This window comes from Bufo bufo, chromosome 3, assembly GCF_905171765.1.
Source record: "Bufo bufo chromosome 3, aBufBuf1.1, whole genome shotgun sequence".
In the NCBI taxonomy this organism is placed as follows: Eukaryota; Metazoa; Chordata; class Amphibia; order Anura; family Bufonidae; genus Bufo; species Bufo bufo.
In genome coordinates this window covers 408,652,893-408,673,688 of record NC_053391.1, presented here as the reverse complement: position 1 = coordinate 408,673,688, position 20,796 = coordinate 408,652,893, and the positions used below count along the sequence as shown (strand labels likewise).

Below are 20,796 nucleotides of genomic sequence, written 5' to 3'. Positions count from 1 at the left end.
TCACTGGGCCGCCACACGACACGGAACATCGCTTTCTGACCTGCATACATAGCGCTCGTTCACTGCTGTGTATACAGCGATCCAGAAGGCAGGGGCACCCAGGAACAGTTCCTGCCTTTTCTCTGGGGTGCCCTGTGGTCACTGACTGATTTCTGAATAGATGTTCCAGAATGTCCATTCAGAGATAAACCCTATCGCCCAGGACGTTTATAGTCAACGGGCGGTCAGGAAGTGGTTAATAAAGCATTGGTTCCACTTTGCCCAGCATAGAAATCAGGTAAAGAGGGTGAGGCAGAGCATTTTTTATAAAAAAAAATAAAAATCCTGCACTCAAAGAAAAAAATGTTTCAAATTTGTCAGAAATCTCACGGGGAGCTATAAATAAGTTTTGCTGCGAGGCCCAGTGATATCTGTGTACCCCCTGCCAGTAAAGACCTTGAAGGGATGAAAGAAAAAATGATAAATAAATGTTCTTTCTATGAATGCTTGCTTACGACAAGAAGATGGACGTGCCCTGAGATTCAAACTATTCAGGAATGGATATCCGTTATAAATATGAATAGATCTATGGAGAAGTGTTGAAATAATAGACAAAATAAAAAGGCAGAAACATAAAAGGTATTATGGAAGGTCTGGGAGAACTTTATAATCTCTAAGTGTAAAAAGGTTTTGTTGTAAAAAGGAGGATAAAAGGAAAAAGGATTATTTATTATGTTTGAATAGGAAAAGGAGATTTTATTTTTTAAATTTCTTCACTGTCCAGAGAGAATGGGTTGGGGGGTATGGGTAGGGACTACTCCTTGGGGTTAGGTAGAGGATAATTAAAGAAAAACTGAAATTCATTTATTGATGAATTGTATTTTTATTATATTGTATATATCTAATTTCTAATAAAATTGATTCATAAAATAAAGAGATAAATTATGACTCTCCTTGACCAGTAAGCTCTTCACTAATGTCAATATGTATTGGTCAGTCTAACAACCAATGAGTGCTGTTGGTCAGTTATTGTATTACTAGGTAAGGGGTGGCCCCTTATGCTGTTGATCCAATGCCTGCAACTGGCATGGTGGTCTCAAGCCCAGCAGTGCTTATGGCAGATTGGTAATTATAGAGTTGGGACATGGGTCCAATTAAATTCCACTCCCATTCCTGCTTGCTGTATCCTAGGCAGTCACTTACCCTCACCTACTCCTCTCTCCAGCCCTGCCAGGTCCTAAACTGTATTGTCGTGGCACATAAATCTCTGAATCTCATCATATTTTACCCCAAATGCTTAGAAGACCCTTGGCTGCTCCTTTATGGGCTATATAAACCTTCCAGGGCCGCGGTCTCCCCATCCATAGAATGCAAGTAGGCAATGGTCAGCACTTTCCTGGCTGTCCTCAACTGCATCACAGTATATGGGTTATCCAGAGGCATAATCTGAAAAAAAAATAACTTCTACAGAATAATGACAGAACTCACTGTACATGGGGTGGAGAAACTAAAAAGTAGTTCAGCCATAAAAAAAAACACCAAAGTAGCACAGTACATAGATGGCAAATTATTCTGAGGCAATCATTACTGCTAAAGGTGGTGCCAAAAAAAAAAAAAAACTATCTGAAGAACTTATATGTACCAGGGTTTGATTCTTTTATTTATTTCAGGGAAATAGTTCCTAAGTTAAAACTTTGTACCTATATACATATATGCCTTTTCCCTCCAAACATACTACAATCGTATCACTCAAAATTATTATTGTGCTTTTATAATCTGTTGTAGCTAAATTACATTACAACATACTGTACAGAGATATGTTTGGTACTTAGCATCTAGTACATTAGCAAGGTGTCATAAAGAGCGTGTTTAAAGTTCAGACTCTCACAGTTGGTTCTAGTTGGTATTAATAGAACATAATGAAAACAACAATCCCCTTGCAGCACCATCTACAAAAAAGTGCATTTATACAAACTACAAAATTGTTGGTGCCCAACTTTAAAGGGAACCTGTCATGTTAAACATGGTCCCTGAGCTGCAGGCAGCATTCTGCTCATTCTGGGCCTTCAAGTCAAGGATTCGGCCCTGTTAGTGACTGCGGCCTTCTCTCTATGACTGTGTACACAGAGATAGCTGTCAGTCACTGGTAGGACCAAGTCCTTGACTTTAAAGCCCAGAATGAGCAGGAATTCAAATGAATAAAATACAAGTTATGATGAATCTTTTCCCACAAAACCATATATCAATCTGCTCAGCTCCTTCTGCTCTATAACATTAACATGCTGCCTGGAGCTCAGACACCTTGTTCAATGTGAGGGGTTCCCTTTCTGCTTTTTTTTTTTTTTTCATATCTACGACCTATCCTCAAGGTCATTAATATCATATTGGCGGGGAAGGGGGGGGCTGACTCCAGGCATCCCCACGATCAGCTGTTTGAAAAGATTGCAGCGCTTATATGAGCGCAGCCTTCTCTTAATTGTTTATCTGCTGGCTGGCGCAACTGCAGCTACACCATCCCATTCACTTCAATGGAACTTCTCTGTCCTATTCACTTGAACAGGAAGGAGCTGTCCTATTGAGGTGAATGACGCTGCAGTTGCAAACAATGAAAAGAAGAAAGTACTTGTTTGATGTGGTCTCTTCAAAAAAAAGCTGATCGGCATGGGTGCCAGGAGTTAGCCCGCCCCGCCAATTGGATAGTAGGCCATCAATAAAAAATAAATAAAAACTATGAAGCTTGGCATAATCCAAGGCGGACATCATGTCAATTACAAATGTCAGACGGGTGGTTTCACACAGTTTTTTTTTTTTTTAAAAACCTCAGTTTTGATGTCGTTTTTTTTGAGTCAAAGCCACAAATGGATCTGGCAAGAAGTACACTGCATCAACTCCAATCTTCAAGAAGGAGAAGTAGAAATCCTTTCTTTATATTTCCTTTTGAATCCACTTTGACTTTTGCTCTAAAGACTGCATGAAAAACTGTCACAAAAAGGGCATTTTTCTTTAAAAAAAAAAAAAAACACAAAAAAACAAACAAACACGTGTGAAACCATCAGCTGACAAACTGAAACCTACAAATGAGACTCCTGTGTTTTAAGACCCTCAGAGAATCCCATGGTGCACATCCCTGAGCAACCTTTGTTAAAATCATCGGCTTGATCATTAAAAGGCACACATTCTCACTTTACAAACACTTCTTAAAAATAGTCTATTGTATTGCCCAGACGTAAAAGGGTGGCTGTATACTTGCCATGGTGGAAGGCAGGCCTTTGAACCTGATGGATACTGAAGAATGTGGAAAAGAAGTTATAAGGCATATTACATGCTATGACGTATTGCCTATCACAGCATCCTCATTATATCTTCTACTCTAGCATGCCATGCAGTGCTGACTTTATATTTGCAGTTTGCATTGGCTATTGGCTTTAATACTTATGCCTTCTAATATGCAGTATTCTACTATGGATAACAGCATGATAAAGACAAAAATACTACAGGAAAAAGAGATGGAAGGGGAACTCTATTTTATCCAAGCATGAGTTTCAGGCACTCATCAGTCCCTTAATTCTGCCTATTCTATGGCTTCAGCTTCTTTACTGGAGTTCTTAATATTAATCCTCCTGGAAAAAATACTCTATGTTATGCCTTCTGCATGAGCCAAACACCAAAGGCAGAAGTCATGCACCAACCTCTTCCGACCCTGTACCAGGCATATCCCTTTAACTATAAGAGACATGTTCTGAGAAATTGTAATCAGACATGAAACTATATTTACAGAGACAATATAATAAAGGTAAGTTGTTTCATCCTGCAGATTATGGCTTTATGTGAGAGGTGTTTACTGATAGCAGATCCCACCGGGACAATGAAGTGACATCTCCCTCGAGGATTTTATTTCTTCTAAAGGATGGCAACACTTCTCCCTCTGACTGTACATTGCAGATAGTAACAAATACATCCATATAGAAATTAAGGGATGCTCACGGCCAAGGTTGATCACTTGGGTCTCAGCAACGGAAGGAACATGTCACCAAGAGAAGAGCAAACTAAAGCATCAGCACAAAGTGTACACAAGGTTAAACCAGGTTTGAGAATCCAAAACACCCCATACACATTAGATGGTTGGCTTGTCCTGCTGAAATGGTGGCTTTGGACCCTATTCATCTAATGTCTATGGTCACCTACACTCAACATTACATAGATTAAAATGAGGTGTAAAGTAAAACTGGGAATACATGGTGATCTTGGGAATGACACATCGCACGACAAAACATCATTGTGTAACAGTGCAGCCACTGAATTGAACAACAGCGCAAGCGATAAGGTACCCTGACTGCGAGTCCAAAAATCGCTAAAATCCTGCAGTATTGGAATTTTTTGTTATTTTGGAGTCAAAGCACCTTTCTAGTCAATGTGCAATGCCATTCAGTCCAATTTCTGCACTGGTACACAGCAATCTCTAGTCAATGACGGGCATGCCGGCCAGTATCAGCATATGGTCCTAGCCCAAAAATGTCCAAAGGTTGAGGTCAGCTATATAGCTTTCCCAGTGTATGGATGATTTATCCAGCAGCCAAAAAAGATAAGATTAACCTGAAAATTGAATGTTAACCCTTTAGAATAAGAATATAAAAAAACATTTTTATAACATAATCTGTCAGTCCAGTTCCTATAGGAATAGGAATAGGTACAGAATTAAGCAGTGGTAGACCACTGTAGCAAAATCCCATTTAGCACACAATAAAACGCAATAGAGTTGCTTTTCAGTTCTTTGCAGATTTTAATTTCCTCCTGAAATATTCTGGTGCTGCCTCAAATAGCCAGTCGGCATCCACAACACACAAGTCTCTCATATAGCACTTGGAAGTATGAAGAAGTTCATTGTAAATGACACACGCTGGCTTGCAGTGGAAAAGAACAGATGAGGGGTGTATAGACACAGGTTGGTGCGTCTCAACAGTGGTGTACGTTCCATCGGGTTGAAGCTCTGCTGCATTCATAAACAGGCCATGAGCTAAGCACTGCCGGATATTGCGCGTATCTGTTCTTGAGGACTCTATTGGCATTGACATCTGTTTTAGAAATATATACAAACTGATATTAGATGGATGCTGTGCAACAAGGCAGGTCACATCATGAGACAAACAGACTTTAAAGAAAAGCATTTATAAGGCCATAAAGGGATAAACTAAGGCTACTTTTACACTTGCGTTTGGTGCACATCCGTCTTGTATCTGCACAAATAATGCAAACGCTTGTATCCATTCATAACGGATCCGTTTGCATTATTCATTCAAAAAAAAGTCGAAGGGCTCTTTCACACTTGCGTTCTTTTCTTCCGGCATAGAGTTCCGTCGTCGGGGCTCTATGCCGGAAGAATCCTGATCAGTTTTATCCTAATGCATTCTGAATAGAGAGAAATCCGTTCAGGATGCATCAGGATGTCTTCAGTTCCGGACCGGAACGTTTTTTGGCCGGAGAAAATACCGCAGCATGCTGCGCTTTTTGCTCCGGCCAAAAATCCTGAACACTTGCCGCAAGGCCGGATCCGGAAATTAATGCCCATTGAAAGGCATTAATCCGGATCCGGCCTTAAGCTAAACGTCGTTTCGGCGCATTGCCGGATCCGACATTTAGCTTTTTCTGAATGGTTACCATGGCTGCCGGGACGCTTAAGTCCTGGCAGCCATGGTAAAGTGTAGCGGGGAGCAGGGGAGTGACGTCAGGGCGCCCCACGCGCATGGATGACGTGATCGCATGGACACGTCATCCATGCGCATGGGGCGCTCTGACGTCATTCTGGAGCGCCCCGGGAGCCGCACGGACGGCAAGTATACTGCTCCCCCGCTCCCCACTACTACTATGGCAGCCAGGACTTTAATAGCGTCCTGGCTGCCATAGTAACACTGAAAGCATTTTGAAGACGGATCCGTCTTCAAATGCTTTCAGTTCACTTGCGTTTTTCCGGATCCGGCGTGTAATTCCGGCAAATGGAGTACACGCCGGATCCGGACAACGCAAGTGTGAAAGGGCCCTTAGTCAAACGGATCTTGACTTCCATTGAAAGTCAATGGGGGACGGATATGTTTTCAAATGCACCATATTGTGTCAGTGAAAAACTGATCCGTCCCCATTGACTTACATTGTAAGTCAGGACGGATCCGTTTGGCTCAGCATAGTCAGATGGTCACCAAAACACTGCAAGCTGCGTTTTAGTGACTGTCTAAAAAACGCAACAGAGACCAAACGCAGCCAAACTGATGCATTCTGAACTGATCCTTATCCATTCAGAATGCATTGGGGCTGAACTGATCCGTTTTTGGGCCGCTTGTGAGAGCCCTGAAATGGATCTCACAAGCGGACCCAGAAACGCCAGTGTGAAAGTAGCCTAAGTGACACGAGTTCTGACTATACAGCTTCCAGAACTGCTAGGGGAGATATAATGCATACTGTGCATGGTATCCAGCTGAAAAATACATTAGGGCGGAAACCTGCTGTCAATTAGCTTTTCTCAGCATTACCAGGAATTTTCTTAAAAAAGCTGATTGGCTGAGAGCAGGTGATGGAGAGGGCATTCTTCACAATGTTCCTTCCAGGCTTGATGCCAGGCACATTATACAGTAATTTCCAACTCTGGTTCTGGAACTGGAATAAAGCAAGACCGTAGAACTGATTGTCTCATGACAAACCCTTATCCTCTATCACAGGACAGGGAATTATACCTGATCAGCAGAGGTCCAAAACTGGGGACCCCAGACGATCAGACACTTATCCCATGTCCTGTGGTTAGGGAATAACTGTTTATCATGGGACAACCCCTTTAACCATTTATAAGTTTATAATACTTCTATCTCACAACAGAGGGCTTTAAAGAGGTTTTCCTAGATTTACATATTAATGACCTATCCTTAGGATAGGTCATCAAAATAAGATTGGTTAGGTCCCACTCCTGGCACCCCTGCCGATCAGCTCCAGTGAGAACCGCTGCCTCCTCGCAGCTTAACAAGCACAGCGCCGTACATTTGATACTGGCTGTGTTTGGTACTGCAGCTCAGCACTTTTCACTTAAAGGGTTTCTATCACTTCGTATGACATAATTAGCTGTCAGACACTAGCGATCCGCTAGTGTCTGCTCTGGCCAACCATCCTAATATAAAAGCTTTTGGGGCAGCCGTTTTGCTAAAGAAAGAACTTTTATAAATATGCTAATGAGCCTCTAGGTGCTATGTGGGCGTCATTAGCACCTAGAGGCTCCATCTACCTTCATAAACAGCCGCCGCCCAGCGCGTCCCTCCAGCCCGCCCATCTCCTGCTGATTGCGATCCTCCGTGTGATGCAGCGGATGAATTCTCGCGCATGCGCAGCTGTATTCCGCGCATGCGCAGTGAATGTCTGACCGCTTCCTTGCTCAGACATCTCCACTGCGCCTGCGCCGATGACGTCATAGTGCTCCAAGGAACTGGCGAAGTGGAGATGTCTGAGCAGGGAAGCGGTCAGACATTCACTGCGCATGTGCCGAATACAGCCGCGCACGGCGCATGCGCGAGAATTCGTCCGCTGCGTCACACGGAGGATCGCATTCAGCAGGAGATGGGCGGGCTGGAGGGACGCGCTGGGCGGCGGCTGTTTATGAAGGTAGACAGAGCCTCTAGGTGCTAATGACGCCCACATAGCACCTAGAGGCTCATTAGCATATTTATAAAAGTTCTTTTTTTTAGCAAAACGGCTGCCCCAAAAGCTTTTATATTAGGATCGTTGGCCAGAGCAGACACTAGCGGATCGCTAGTGTCTAACAGCTAATTATGTCATACGAAGTGATAGAAACCCTTTAAATGATGCTGAGCTGCGCCTAGACCACGTGACCGATGAATGTGATGCCATATCGCCTAGGAAGAGGGGTTAGGGTTAGAAGTATCGTGGCTTCTTTGTACAGCCAACTCCTGGGACACCGCAATCTGATATAGATGATCTATCCTAAGCATAGAACATCAGTATGTGAAGCCCAGAAAACCCTATTAAGAGAAGTTGGAAAAAAAACATTAGAAAGAAGAACAATACCTTTATACAAATGTCTCTGAGCTGAGCACGGACCTCTGAAACCAGCACCATATTTCTGCCGTTAATAAAATTCTCTCTGCACCACTCCTGCAACAAAATAAAGCAATTTTAAATATATTTTCTCTGTGTATCTATCGCTCCAGACCTGTGTGTACTGGGCAATAACTGTATTCCTGATATCAATGTTAGGGTGCATTCACACAACTGTATAAATGGGTCCGCATCCGTTCCGCAAGTTTGCGGAACGGGTGTGGACCCATTATTTCAATGGGGCTGCAAAAGATGCAGACCACACACCGTGTGCTATCCACATCTGTTGTTACATTCTGTGGCCCCACAAAAAATCTGCAATCACAGACAAGAATAGGCTTTCTCTATATAGCACCGGCCATGTGCGGTCTGCAAAATGCAGAACGCACACGGCCAGTATCCGTGTTTTGCGAATCCGTAACTTGCAGAACGCAAAGCACTTACGGTTGGGTGAATGCACCCTTACCTGTATCCTGTATTTTCCACAAATAAGGCTACTTTCACACTAGCGTTTTTACTGGATCCAGCAGGGTTCAGCAAAAACGCTTCCGTTACTGATAATACAACCATCTGTATCCGTTATGAACGCATCCGGTTGTATTATCTTTAACATTGCCAAGAGTTTCATGAACTTCATTGAAAGTCAATGGAGGACGGATCAGTTTTCAATTGTGTCAGAGAAAACGTATCCGTCCCCACTGACTTGCATTGGGGGTCATGCCAGATCTGTCTTGCTCCGCATCTCAGGACGGAAAGCAAACTACAACATGTTGCGGTTTGCTCTCCGGGAACGTAACTCAACGGAACGGAATGCATTTTGGAGCATTCCGTTCTTTTCAATTTTGTCCCAATCGACAATGAATGGGGGACAAAAATTAAGCATTTTTTTCGGTACTGAGCCCCTATGACGGATCTCAATACCGGAAAACTAAAACGCTAGTGTGAAAGTAGCCTAAGCAGGCTCCAGCAATAATTTCCAGCCTTTTTTTGGAGCTTCGCTCCAGAACGACCGACCACTATCTGGTATTATATTCTTCCACACTTCAAACCCCTTATCCTGTCCCCCAGGACCTTAAAGGGGTTGTGCAGTGGATAGTGATGACCTATCCCCAGACTGGCGGGGGTCTGACTCCTGGCATCCCTGCCAATCAGCTGTTTGAAGAGATGGCGGTGTTCGTGTGAGCAATGCTTCCTCTTCAACATTACACTGCACATCGTCTCGCATGTAGCGGTGGAGCAGTACAAGCGATCACCCCGCACTGCCAAGATGACGTGCAGTGTAATGTTGAAGAGGAAAAGGCAGTCACACAAGCGCTGCCTCCTCTTCAAACAGCTGGTCATTGGGGGTGTTGGAACCTGCCGAACCTACATAGATGACCTCTCCTGAGGTGATCAGTCATAGCCTCCTCGAGACATGATGGTCTGTCTTTTTACCACCACCCTGTTTAAATCTGCCATCTGTCAGGATATTTTAGATCATTCCTGCTTCAAAAAAAAAATATTCTGTCTTTAGTGGCAGAAGTTATCATCATACAGCTTTACAACTGCCTCAGAAAAATACATGTGGGTCAACTTCCCAGTACATGAATCCTTTTCCATGAGAAATATCTTGAAATGTAGTCCTCTTTGTATAAACGTATTCGGACTAGAAAAAGGGACACAAAACCTGTCAAGCATTTATGGCAGATCCTGATTTCCTAGAACCCTATCTCACACAGAAATACTACATTCTCTGTGCCAGAATAAGTGGATCCCCTGGTTGAGGACATGCCACAAATGTAATATCAGTAGAACTTGCCTTATTTTTACCAAGGTTTTTGAATGCTCGGTGGATGTTGAGTAAGGTGATATGATCGCCCTCACTAGAAATGAACTTCTTGCGCGCTGCTTGTACTTCATCTCGTTTGGCAGCTGGATTATGAAGAACACTGTCCACAGACAACAGTGCTAAAATAGTCAGGATCTCCTCTGTACAGTGAAATTTTGGGGAAATGAGGATAGTCTGCAAGAAAAAAAAAAAAGTTATGTTAATAATGGCCAATGAAATTTCTCACTGGTTCTCCAATAGTTAAGAACAATTAAAGGGAGTCTTTCACCTAAACTGACCATTATAGAACACTAACACTATGATCTGCATTATAGTCCCCGTATTGGAATGCTACTTACCGTATAGCTGTCCGTCACTTATTTTCGCTAAAAAACACTTTTATTCAATATGTTAATTAGGTTCTGAAGGTGCCCAGGCCCCTCGTTGCTTTTCATATGAAACCCCTCCCCTTTCACTCCTCTGGCCCGCCCTAGGGTCTTCAGAAATCCAGTGCCAGAGCGCCGTTCAGAAGATTCGCCGTGCCTGCGCACTTCACATCTAGACGGCCTTGTGCCTCTGCCCATAATGGGGAATGAAGTGCGCAGGTGTGGCGAATCTTGTGAACGGCGCTGGCGCTGGATTTCTGAAGACCCTAGGGGCGGGCCAGAGGGGTGAAAGGGGAGGGTGTTCATATGAAAAGCGATGAGGGGCCTGGGCACCGGCCGTTTGAACGTCGCCCCTGGGCACCTTCAGAACCTAATTAACATTGTATAAAAGTGTTTTTTAGCGAAAATAAGCGACGGAAAGCTATACGGTAAGTAGCATTCCAACACGGGGTCTATAATGCAGATCATAGTGTTAGTGTTCTATAATGGTCAGTTTAGGTGAAAGACTCCCTTTAAAGACGAAGGGACTGATTAAATGGATATAGGTCAGTTTCCTACTACATGAATGATTGTCCATGAGAAATATATTTTCATGTAAGCCTCCTTACAAACAAGTGACGCTTACTGGAAACAAAATCCTAACATTTATTTAACTGGCGGAAATCTGCCTATAGCCAGCTGATAGTGAATCTCCACCTGTCATCATTATGGTGTTTTTAGATCTGAAATTCTGTGCCTGTTAATTTCTTTGGGAGCCATCTACATAGTGTGTTATAATCAAGGTCACTGTATGCTAGTATGTAGTCTGTTTTTAAAGGGGTTGTCCCACAAAAAACACTGGTCCAATCATTAACAAGATACATTAGGAAATAAAAAAAAAATCAAGTGTGGACATTCAGTATAAGGCACCAGGAAAGATACAAGCAACCACGTGAGGCATTCTATGCATGCTACGAACACATTTTATTGATACCATATATGCAAATATAGTAACATTCTCTCTTTAGGAAGCAAATAGTTACCTTTGAAAACTTAGGCTCCAAAGGAAAAGCAGCCATTTTCTTCCCTAACGGTGTAAGAATGATCTGATCTTCCTTTCTTTCCACAGCACCAAGCAGATCCAACTGCTCAATGGCAGACTGTATGGAATCTGAAGAAATATGGGTTGCATTAGAAGTAAAATTCTGTAAGCCTAATGCATTTTAAATTGTATACACCAGTGGTTCTCAATCTGTGAGGAGGGCTTGGCTAGCGAGGAGCAGCTGAAGAGGTAGTTTGGCAGGAAATGGTTATAGGACGCACATATCTTTCTCTATTTATTGTTTAGAAACATAATTGCCTCCTTTTGTGTTTTTTTTTAAATATGTTTTACTGGATTCAGGATACAACAATTATTACAAATTGAAGGAATTTTCTAAGCTTTTGCCACAAACAAAAGGTGAGACTTCTCTATGTTTAAGCTGGTGAGGCACGTAGGGCTGGAGAAGCCACTCTCTCACCATCAGCCGTCTTCACCCTCGGTCCGTTCCAGCAGGGTCGCCCCTTCAGCTACTGGCACCGTAGTGGCAGGACGCTGGAAGAGGGACTTGGCGTGCAGGCGACCCTTGCGCTGGCGGGATGCAGGGGAGCTAGGCTGCCCTGGTCCACCTTGCCTTCTGTGGGGAAGGCAGCAGTGCGAGTGACTTGCCTCCCCCACAGAAGGCAAGGGAGTGTCTTGCCTCCTTGGACACTAAGCAAAAAACTGTCAGTCTCTCTCTCTCTCCAGGCTGAGGGTATAGCTGCTGGAGGAGGGGCTTAAGGGCTGTTTCACACGAGCGAGTCCATTACGGGAGTTACGCTTCGTGTGTTAGTGTGATCCTTCGCTCTGGACTTGCAGCAGCGCACGGCATTATCATGATTTATAATGCTATGTGCCTCTGCTTGTTCTTATTTCTACAGAATCATACTGACAGTTTTATGTCGCTATGATTCTGTGGAAAAAAGGCCATGAAGAGACAGATAGCATTATAAATCATGATAATGCCGTGCGCTCCTGCAAGTCCAGAGCGGAGGATCACACTCACACACGGAGCGCGATTCCCGCAATGGACTCGCTCGTGAGAAACAGCCCTAACAGTTTTCACTTAGGCTGGGTTCAGACCTGAGCGTATTTGATATGCGCGTTTAACGCGCGTTTTTGTCGCGCGTTTTTATGCGCGCTTTTTGCAATAGTAAACGCACGTTTGACGCGCGTTTGTGTGATTGACTGCAGTGTCCTATGGCCACAAACGCGCGTCAAAACGCCCCAAAGAAGCTCAAGAACTTGTTTGAGCGTAGGGCGTTTTTCAGCGCGTTCAAACGCTCAGGTCTGAACCCAGCCTTAGTGTCACGCCTCCTAGGGAGCTGGGCTATACCCAAGGTCTTATGTGTCCCCCAAGGAAATGGGGGCGAGAAAACATCAATACCAGGATGTCACTTTAAAACAGCAAGTTTTGAGGTGAGTTGAAAACGAAAGAATGCTGCAAATTCATTTTTATCTTTTCTAAAACCTGTTAGTATGTGCCCATACCTGGTGAGGGTTTTGATACAAAATCAAAGGTGAGGATGTTAGGGACTCTCAAGACAAGAAGCTGCAGCACCACGCTGGTCAGATTACACCTGCATGAAACAATTTTAAAAACACAAATGTAACTTAAAATATAATATTTAAAAAATAGTTTAAAATATTTTTTACCATTGTCATATAACTTTCAATTGCTACATGAAAGCAGTAAAATTGCAACATAACATCTTAATACCAAGGCTATTTTTTTAAATAAACGGCTCTTTAGCAGGTAGGAGAGGATTTCTTTGTTTAATCTTTTATTGATTTAAAGATGAATCAAAACGTCACAAAAATGGTAACTAACAGCATGAAATACTGAAACATACAGTGAGAGAGAACGGACTTGGTATATAAAGCCAGATGCTGAGAGGATTTCTTTACAACTGAAGAGAAGTTGAACAGCCTGCTGGAGTTCCCCGGATTCTCCATTACTGAATACTGCTCTTCGCTAGCAGACCCAATAGACTATAATTGGATCTGGCCGCCTTCTGCCATGGCATTGTATGCAAAGCTTTTTGTCTGGACAAAACCCGGCATTCATATCAGAAAACGGCTGGATCCCATTACAGTGTATGGGGTCCGACGGTGAACAGCAGTATCCGGCAATGTGGATCAGTGACCTCCGGCAGGCTGTTCTCTCCCGGAACAACCTGTCGTGTCAGGTTACCAGTGGTGTGAACATAGCAAAACTTGTCATGCATTTATGTCTGATTATATGTGTGGCCTGATTAGACACTGGGCCTTGCTACAAGAGAGTGTAAAAGTGCTTCCCCGCTGCCTTGATGACAGACAGAGGGGGCACATCGATGGACTGAAAGAAGCAGGATGGTCATTTCAATGACTTGCCCATATTTAGGACGTTCTGACCAAGAAGTTAGGAAGCGCTGGATGCAGAGGGTATGTGAGGGCACCAACAGCTCAGTGATATGTGCAGAACATTCTGAAGCCACATGTGTTTTCTAGGGATCGACCGATATTGATTTTTTAGGGCCGATACCGATAATTTGTGAACTTTCAGGCCGATAGCCGATAATTTATACCGATATTATGGGAATTTTCATTTTTGAGAAAAAAAAAAAATTCCTACACAAATCTGCTGAAAATTAATATGTTTATTGTTAATGTGGATTTTTTTGTTTATTGTTAATGTGTATTTTTTTTTTATAAGTCTTTTTCATTTATACTTAATATTTTAGTGTTTTTTTTTTTTACTAACTTTTAGCCCCCTTAGGGACTAGAACCCTTGTCCTATTCCCCCTGATAGATCTCTATCAGGGTGAATAGGATCTCACACTGTCCCTGCTGCTCTGTGCTTTGTGCACACAGCAGCAGGGAGCTGAACATAGCAGCCAGGGCTTCAATAGTGTCCTGGCTGCCATGGTAACCGATCGGAGGAGCAGGGGAGAGGGGATCCTGTGGCCACTGCCACCAATGAGTAATACTGGGTGGGGGTGGGGGGGGGGTGGGGCGCACTGCGCCACCAATATTTTTACTATTGGCCGGGATTGGGGTGGGGGCGCACTGCGCCACCAATGATTAATACTGGGGGGCTTGGGGGGGGGGGGGGAAAGCACTGCGCCACCAATGAAGATAAGTCTCTCAATCATTCATATACAGGAGGCGGGAGCTGGCTGCAGAATCACATAGCCAGCTCCCGACCTCTATGAGCGGTAGCTGCGATCCGCGGCACCTGAGGAGTTAACTACCGCGGACCGCAGCTATCGCTCATAGAGGCCGGGAGCCGGCTATGTGATTCTGCAGCCAGCTCCCGCCTCCTGTATATGAATGAATGAAAGGCTTATCTTCATTGGTGGCGCAGCGGCCACAGCCCCTCCCCTCCTCTTGTCTCCTCTCCTGCTATTGGCGGCAGCGGCAGCCGCAGCACAGGGGGAGGAGACACTGCTTCCTTCTCCCCCTGTGCTGCGGAGGGAACACAGAGAGCGCTGAGAGCAGCGCGTTCTGTGTTCCCAATATGTTATCGGTATATCGGCAAAATAGATGCCGATACCGATAACGTTCAAAATCCTCAATATCGGCCGATAATATCGGCCAAACCGATAATCGGTCGATCCCTAGTGTTTTCTCTCATGGCAGGGCTACCAACTGGCATTTTTCAGCAGAATAATGCTCGATCACACACAGCAAGAGTTTGTCAGGAATGTCTCCGCCAGACTGAAACACTTGCTTGGCCTGCCCCGGTTGCCAGATTTATTGCACATCGAGCATTTATGGGACCAGCCGTGATATCAGCTTCGGCAACCTACAAATATGCTTGATCTACAAGCCCTGCCGTGAACATCTTGTGCCGCAGGATACCATAAGGCATTTGTGTGCCTCCATTTCCAACCGTATATCATCTTGTATCCAGGCTAGAGGCGACCCAGTAGGGTACTAGAGCCTCTTTTCAGTTATAAAATTTTCCCCAATAAACGTATCATTTCGCTCTATATTGCAATCACGCACACATATCATTACATTCACGCATTTTTTTTTGTCAATGCGTGTATATCAATTAAAAGTGTAAATTGGTGGAAATCCAACCGCTAGAACCCAGACCACAAAAACATATTCCAACTCAATGAGATGTGAAGAAACAGAAGACATGGGATTAATCATTGTCTGCATCAGCTGGCCTTACAGTTTTAGGAGATGTTAAAATTATAAAAATGTTCACTTTGTGTTATCACAATCACCTTAGATTAGAATTAGGGTGTAATGGTCCCTTTACACGGGACTATGTACAGCAGATTGTTGGGAAGGAAGCATTACTTTGCGACAATTTGCTGATCACTAGCAGAGGAGAGCACTGCATTTACATGCACCGATCTCCTCCAGCTCCCCCAGAGTATGGGGAAGAGCGATCACTAATCCATCGCTCTTCCCGATACAGCCTCGTTCTTTACAGGCAGCAGATCGTGTTTACATAACACCATCTTCTACCGGGAAACAAACGATTCAATTACCTAATGAAAGAGCGTTTTGCTCGTTTATTATGTTACTATGAGCGTTAGCGATGATCTGTTCAATTCCCATGTAAAGTGCCCTTTAGGCATTGAAAAACTTTACTACTTACCTCTGTATCTCTGGTATGGTCATTTTCTCAAGCTTCTCAAACTCCTCCTCAGTGTAGAGTCTGTAGCATATGCCACTATCTTCTCTACCTGCTCTTCCAGTTCTTTGCCATGCCTGGGCTTTGGATACCCGCTGCACTGCCAGAACCTCAAGACCACTTTCTATGGGGAAATTGCAATGAACCGAACATCAGAAAATTACCAGATAAGGAGCACTCAGCACTCTACTCCATATGGGATGGGACAGAAGTTCTTGCATCAATAGTTTTTAGAAAAAAAAGAAAAGAAAAGGAATGAACCTTTAAAGGGAACCTGTCACCGGGATTTTGTGTATAGAGCTGAGGACATGGGTTGCTAGATGGCCGCTAGCACATCCGCAATACCCAGTCACCATAGCTCTGTGTGCTTTTATTGTGTCAAAAAACCGATTTGAAACATATGCAAATGAACCTGAGATGAGTCCTGTACGTGAGATGAGTCAGGGACAGGACTCATCTCAGGTTAATTTGCATATGTATCAAATCGTTTTTTTTTTTTTTTTACACAATAAAAGCACACAGAGCTATGGGGACTGGGTATTCCGGATGTGCTGGTGGCCATCTAGAAACCCATGTCCTCAGCTCTATACACAAAATCCCGGTGACAGGTTCCCTTTAAAGAGGCTCTGTCACCAGGATCAATCCTATTACTGCCTGGTAGGGCTCATCATGCTGATTAAAACGATACCTTTCTTTTGTCTGCACAATAAACAGCTGCAGAGATATCTGCATTTTTATTCATATGCCACTGAGAATGTGAAGCACTTTGAGGCGGGCTGAATCGTCTGAGCACTGCTCTGTAACAGCCCCTGTGCTCTGAACAAAACCAGACAAAGAAATACCATACAATGGCCGCACCTCAAAAAAGTATATAATTTATTAGGAATATAAAAACAACATTCACATGGAGCAAACCCCAAGGATGGTGCAATAGAGATATAACAATATATATGTATGCATGTGGTAATGTCCCACAGAGAGAGCAAGAACTTCCTTTTTTCTTTTATATCTCCACATATTTCCTAGGATCACAAGACAGGTGTTCACTGGGATACAGGATTTACCACATCACGGATCTTCCCTTCCTGGACCCATTTGCCTTCACCATCATGAATATAGTGATAGTTTACTAAAATGGCACTTTCATTGACCTCGGATCATTTGACTCGGCACGATTTTCTGTCGTGTGACTCCAATGACCACGGGCCATGAATTTCCACATTAATAAATTTTCCTCTTTTTGGCCTACCTTACGCCCCTTTTTGAGTTGCTAACCTTGCCCTTGTTTAACCACATATTTTTATATTTTTTATATTTTTTTCTATTCCTGTATATATGTGGTGGTTTATTCATTGCTAGTTTATGTTCTGTCTGAGCTTAGTCTTTATTGACAAACAATGGGATCTAACAACTTTTAATTGAGAATGCATTTATTGTTTGTCTTTATGGGTCTTTGCTTGCTCCCTTCCTTATATATGCGCCTGCGTTTCCCTGGCCGCTTGTCCCGGTGCATGGTCCACACCCCTTTTTGGATTGCATATTGCATATGTGATTATTTATAAAATGATCTTTGTTAATAATGTTCATAATAATTTTTGTATATTTATTATGTGAAGTGATCACTGGTGGGATTTTAGTTTTTTTTTTTGATACATTGTGCAATAATTGATCGAAATTCTTTATATTCATTTGCATTCTTATTCATGTCCTTTGTGGATGGATTAAGCACCCCTTCTTTGTATATTATATTTTAGTATATCTCTCACATTTATTCATAGTATACAATTTTTATACACTATGTCTTTAACAATTTACTTCTATTATCCTTATTATTTTTTCATTATATACATTACTTAGGGTTCTCTATGTGAAAGCACTGACTCAGCACTTTATGCCATGAATATCATGCAAATGAATTGTGATCTCCCATTGATTATGCATGAGAGAGCGTATATTTGGGACTTATGAAATATATTGTCTAATATGAATTATATTCTTCAAGGGGCCATATGAATTATATTTCTTAAGGGGTCACATGGCGTCCGCTATTACATTGCACTGTGATTGTACTATTATTATGTGCATATATATGCGTGTATCTTATTGCAATATCCCTCCGTTCGAATATGCTGCGCTTGTATCTGTGTGCGGTTTGCGCTCCATTGGGGTTAAGTTGTGATGCGGCTCCCGGATGTGACGTCCGACGCCTCACTGCGCTTCCGCTGTTTGGAACGCATCGGGCGCTGGTGTCTTTTCCGGGAGCCATTTTGCGCATGCGCACCTGTGTTGTCAACACGCCGGCATGACTGGCGTTCACGGGTGCGCGTGGACCATGCACCGGGACACACCTAAGTGACCTCCATCGGCGGTTTCCCTCTGACCCCCTTACCTAATGAGTTTAACAGGTATGACTACAGCTTTTGTATATTTATCAAATTAGATGTTTTAATTAACTGACTATATAGGACGAGTTCCTAGGACTAGACCATACATGGACCTCTGAGGAAGCTAGTCCAGGCACTAGCGATACGCGTCAGGCTTTAGTGCATTCCTCTTGGATGGGTTTTGTATGCTTTGTGTGTTACCATTATGTTTGTGTTTCCACCATATGATTGAGGGAGGTTATTTTTCAGGGATCCTATTGTGTTTCCGCTTAGTTCTTGCTCTCTCTGTGGGACATTACCACATGCATACATATATATTGTTATATCTCTATTGCACCATTCTTGGGGTTTGCTCCATGTGAATGTTGTTTTTAAACCTTTATATTCCTAATAAATTATATACTTTTTTGAGGTGCGGCCATTGTATGGTATTTCTTTGTCTGGTTTTGTTCATGTTCTTTATATATACCAGGCCAGCACTCTGTTTCACTATATTTGGTGTGCCCCCCGTGTTCTAGTATTTCAGTCTGGTTTGCACGGCTAGGGACGAGTTCCCTTCTGCCTTTTCTGGGGTTGTGGCACCCTATAGTGTGGTCATACCATGGCATTTAATTTGGAGGCGAGGGAGGCAGCGTGGACTTCGCAGGCAACTGCGTTGTTCCATGAAGATGGTGTCACCGACACAGGGGGTGACTTCAGAACATTAACGTCTGAAATTATTGACACCCATAAGCTCTATACACGGGTTTGGTGGAACATCAAGAGCCTTGAGGAATACCTCAAGTGCTCCATCATCCCTAGCCACCTCCGGACCGCCTAACGCAGGATCGCGTTCCGGAGGTGGCAGCGCTGCGCACAGTCACGCATATACGCGTCATCTCGCGAGACGCGAGATTTCCTGTGAACGCGCGCACACAGGCGCGCGCGCTCACAGGAACGGAAGGTAAGAGAGTTGATCTCCAGCCTGCCAGCGGCGATCGTTCGCTGGCAGGCTGGAGATGTGTTTTTTTTAACCCCTAACAGGTATATTAGACGCTGTTTTGATAACAGCGTCTAATATACCTGCTACCTGGTCCTCTGGTGGTCCCATTTGTTTGGATCGACCACCAGAGGACACAGGTAGCTCAGTAAAGTAGCACCAAGCACCACTACACTACACTACACCCCCCCCCCATCACTTATTAACCCCTTATTAGCCCCTGATCACCCCTAATCACCCCTGATCACCCCATATAGACTCCCTGATCACCCCCCTGTCATTGATTACCCCCCTGTCATTGATCAACCCCCTGTAAAGCTCCATTCAGACGTCCGCATGATTTTTACGGATCCACTGATAGATGGATCGGATCCGCAAAACGCATCCGGACGTCTGAATGAAGCCTTACAGGGGCATGATCAATGACTGTGGTGATCACCCCATATAGACTCCCTGATCACCCCCCTGTCATTGATTACCCCCCTGTCATTGATTACCCCCCTGTAAAGCTCCATTCAGATGTCCGCATGATTTTTACGGATGCACTGATAGATGGATCGGATCCGCAAAACGCATCCGGACGTCTGAATGAAGCCTTACAGGGGCATGATCAATGACTGTGGTGATCACCCCATATAGACTCCCTGATCACCCCCCTGTCATTGATTACCCCCCTGTCATTGATTACCCCCCTGTAAAGCTCCATTCAGATGTCCGCATGATTTTTACGGATGCACTGATAGATGGATCGGATCCGCAAAACGCATCCGGACGTCTGAATGAAGCCTTACAGGGGCATGATCAATGACTGTGGTGATCACCCCATATAGACTCCCTGATCACCCCCCTGTCATTGATTACCCCCCTGTCATTGATTACCCCCCTGTAAAGCTCCATTCAGATGTCCGCATGATTTTTACGGATGCACTGATAGATGGATCGGATCCGCAAAACGCATCCGGACGTCTGAATGAAGCCTTACAGGGGCATGATCAATGACTGTGGTTATCACCCCATATAGACTCCCTGATCACCCCCCTGTAAAGCTCCATTCAGATGTCCGCATGATTTTTACGGATGCACTGATACATGGATCGGATCCGCAAAACGCATCCGGTCGTCTGAATGAAGCCTTACAGGGGCATGATCAATGACTGTGGTGATCACCCCCCTGTCATTGATTACCCCCCTGTAAAGCTCCATTCAGATGTCCGCATGATTTTTACGGATGCACTGATAGATGGATCCGATCCGCAAAACGCATCCGGACGTCTGAATGAAGCCTTACAGGGGCATGATCAATGACTGTGGTGATCACCCCATATAGACTCCCTGATCACCCCCCTGTCATTGATCACCCCCCTGTCATTGATTACCCCCCTGTAAAGCTCCATTCAGATGTCCGCATGATTTTTACGGATGCACTGATAGATGGATCGGATCCGCAAAACGCATCCGGACGTCTGAATGAAGCCTTACA

The 20,796-nt window shown here is 43.9% G+C and overlaps 1 protein-coding gene across 2 annotated transcripts in view; it reads right to left on the bottom strand.

Annotated features, from left to right (window-relative positions):
* Positions 1–3,002: 3,002 nt before the first annotated feature.
* Positions 3,003–20,796, bottom strand: part of DHX33 (DEAH-box helicase 33) — a 64,372-nt gene continuing 46,578 nt past the window's right edge. The window contains exons 7-12 of one of the 2 annotated variants that reach the window (XM_040424860.1): positions 15,918–16,077; positions 12,809–12,897; positions 11,283–11,410; positions 9,866–10,069; positions 8,038–8,124; positions 3,003–5,051 (exon numbers count right to left, since the gene is read on the bottom strand). In XM_040424860.1, the coding sequence (XP_040280794.1) occupies positions 4,743–5,051; positions 8,038–8,124; positions 9,866–10,069; positions 11,283–11,410; positions 12,809–12,897; positions 15,918–16,077 (977 nt within the window). In that variant the 3' untranslated portion in view covers positions 3,003–4,742. The remainder of the gene's footprint in view (positions 5,052–8,037; positions 8,125–9,865; positions 10,070–11,282; positions 11,411–12,808; positions 12,898–15,917; positions 16,078–20,796) is intronic. The other variant, XR_005777631.1, reaches the window with a different exon arrangement.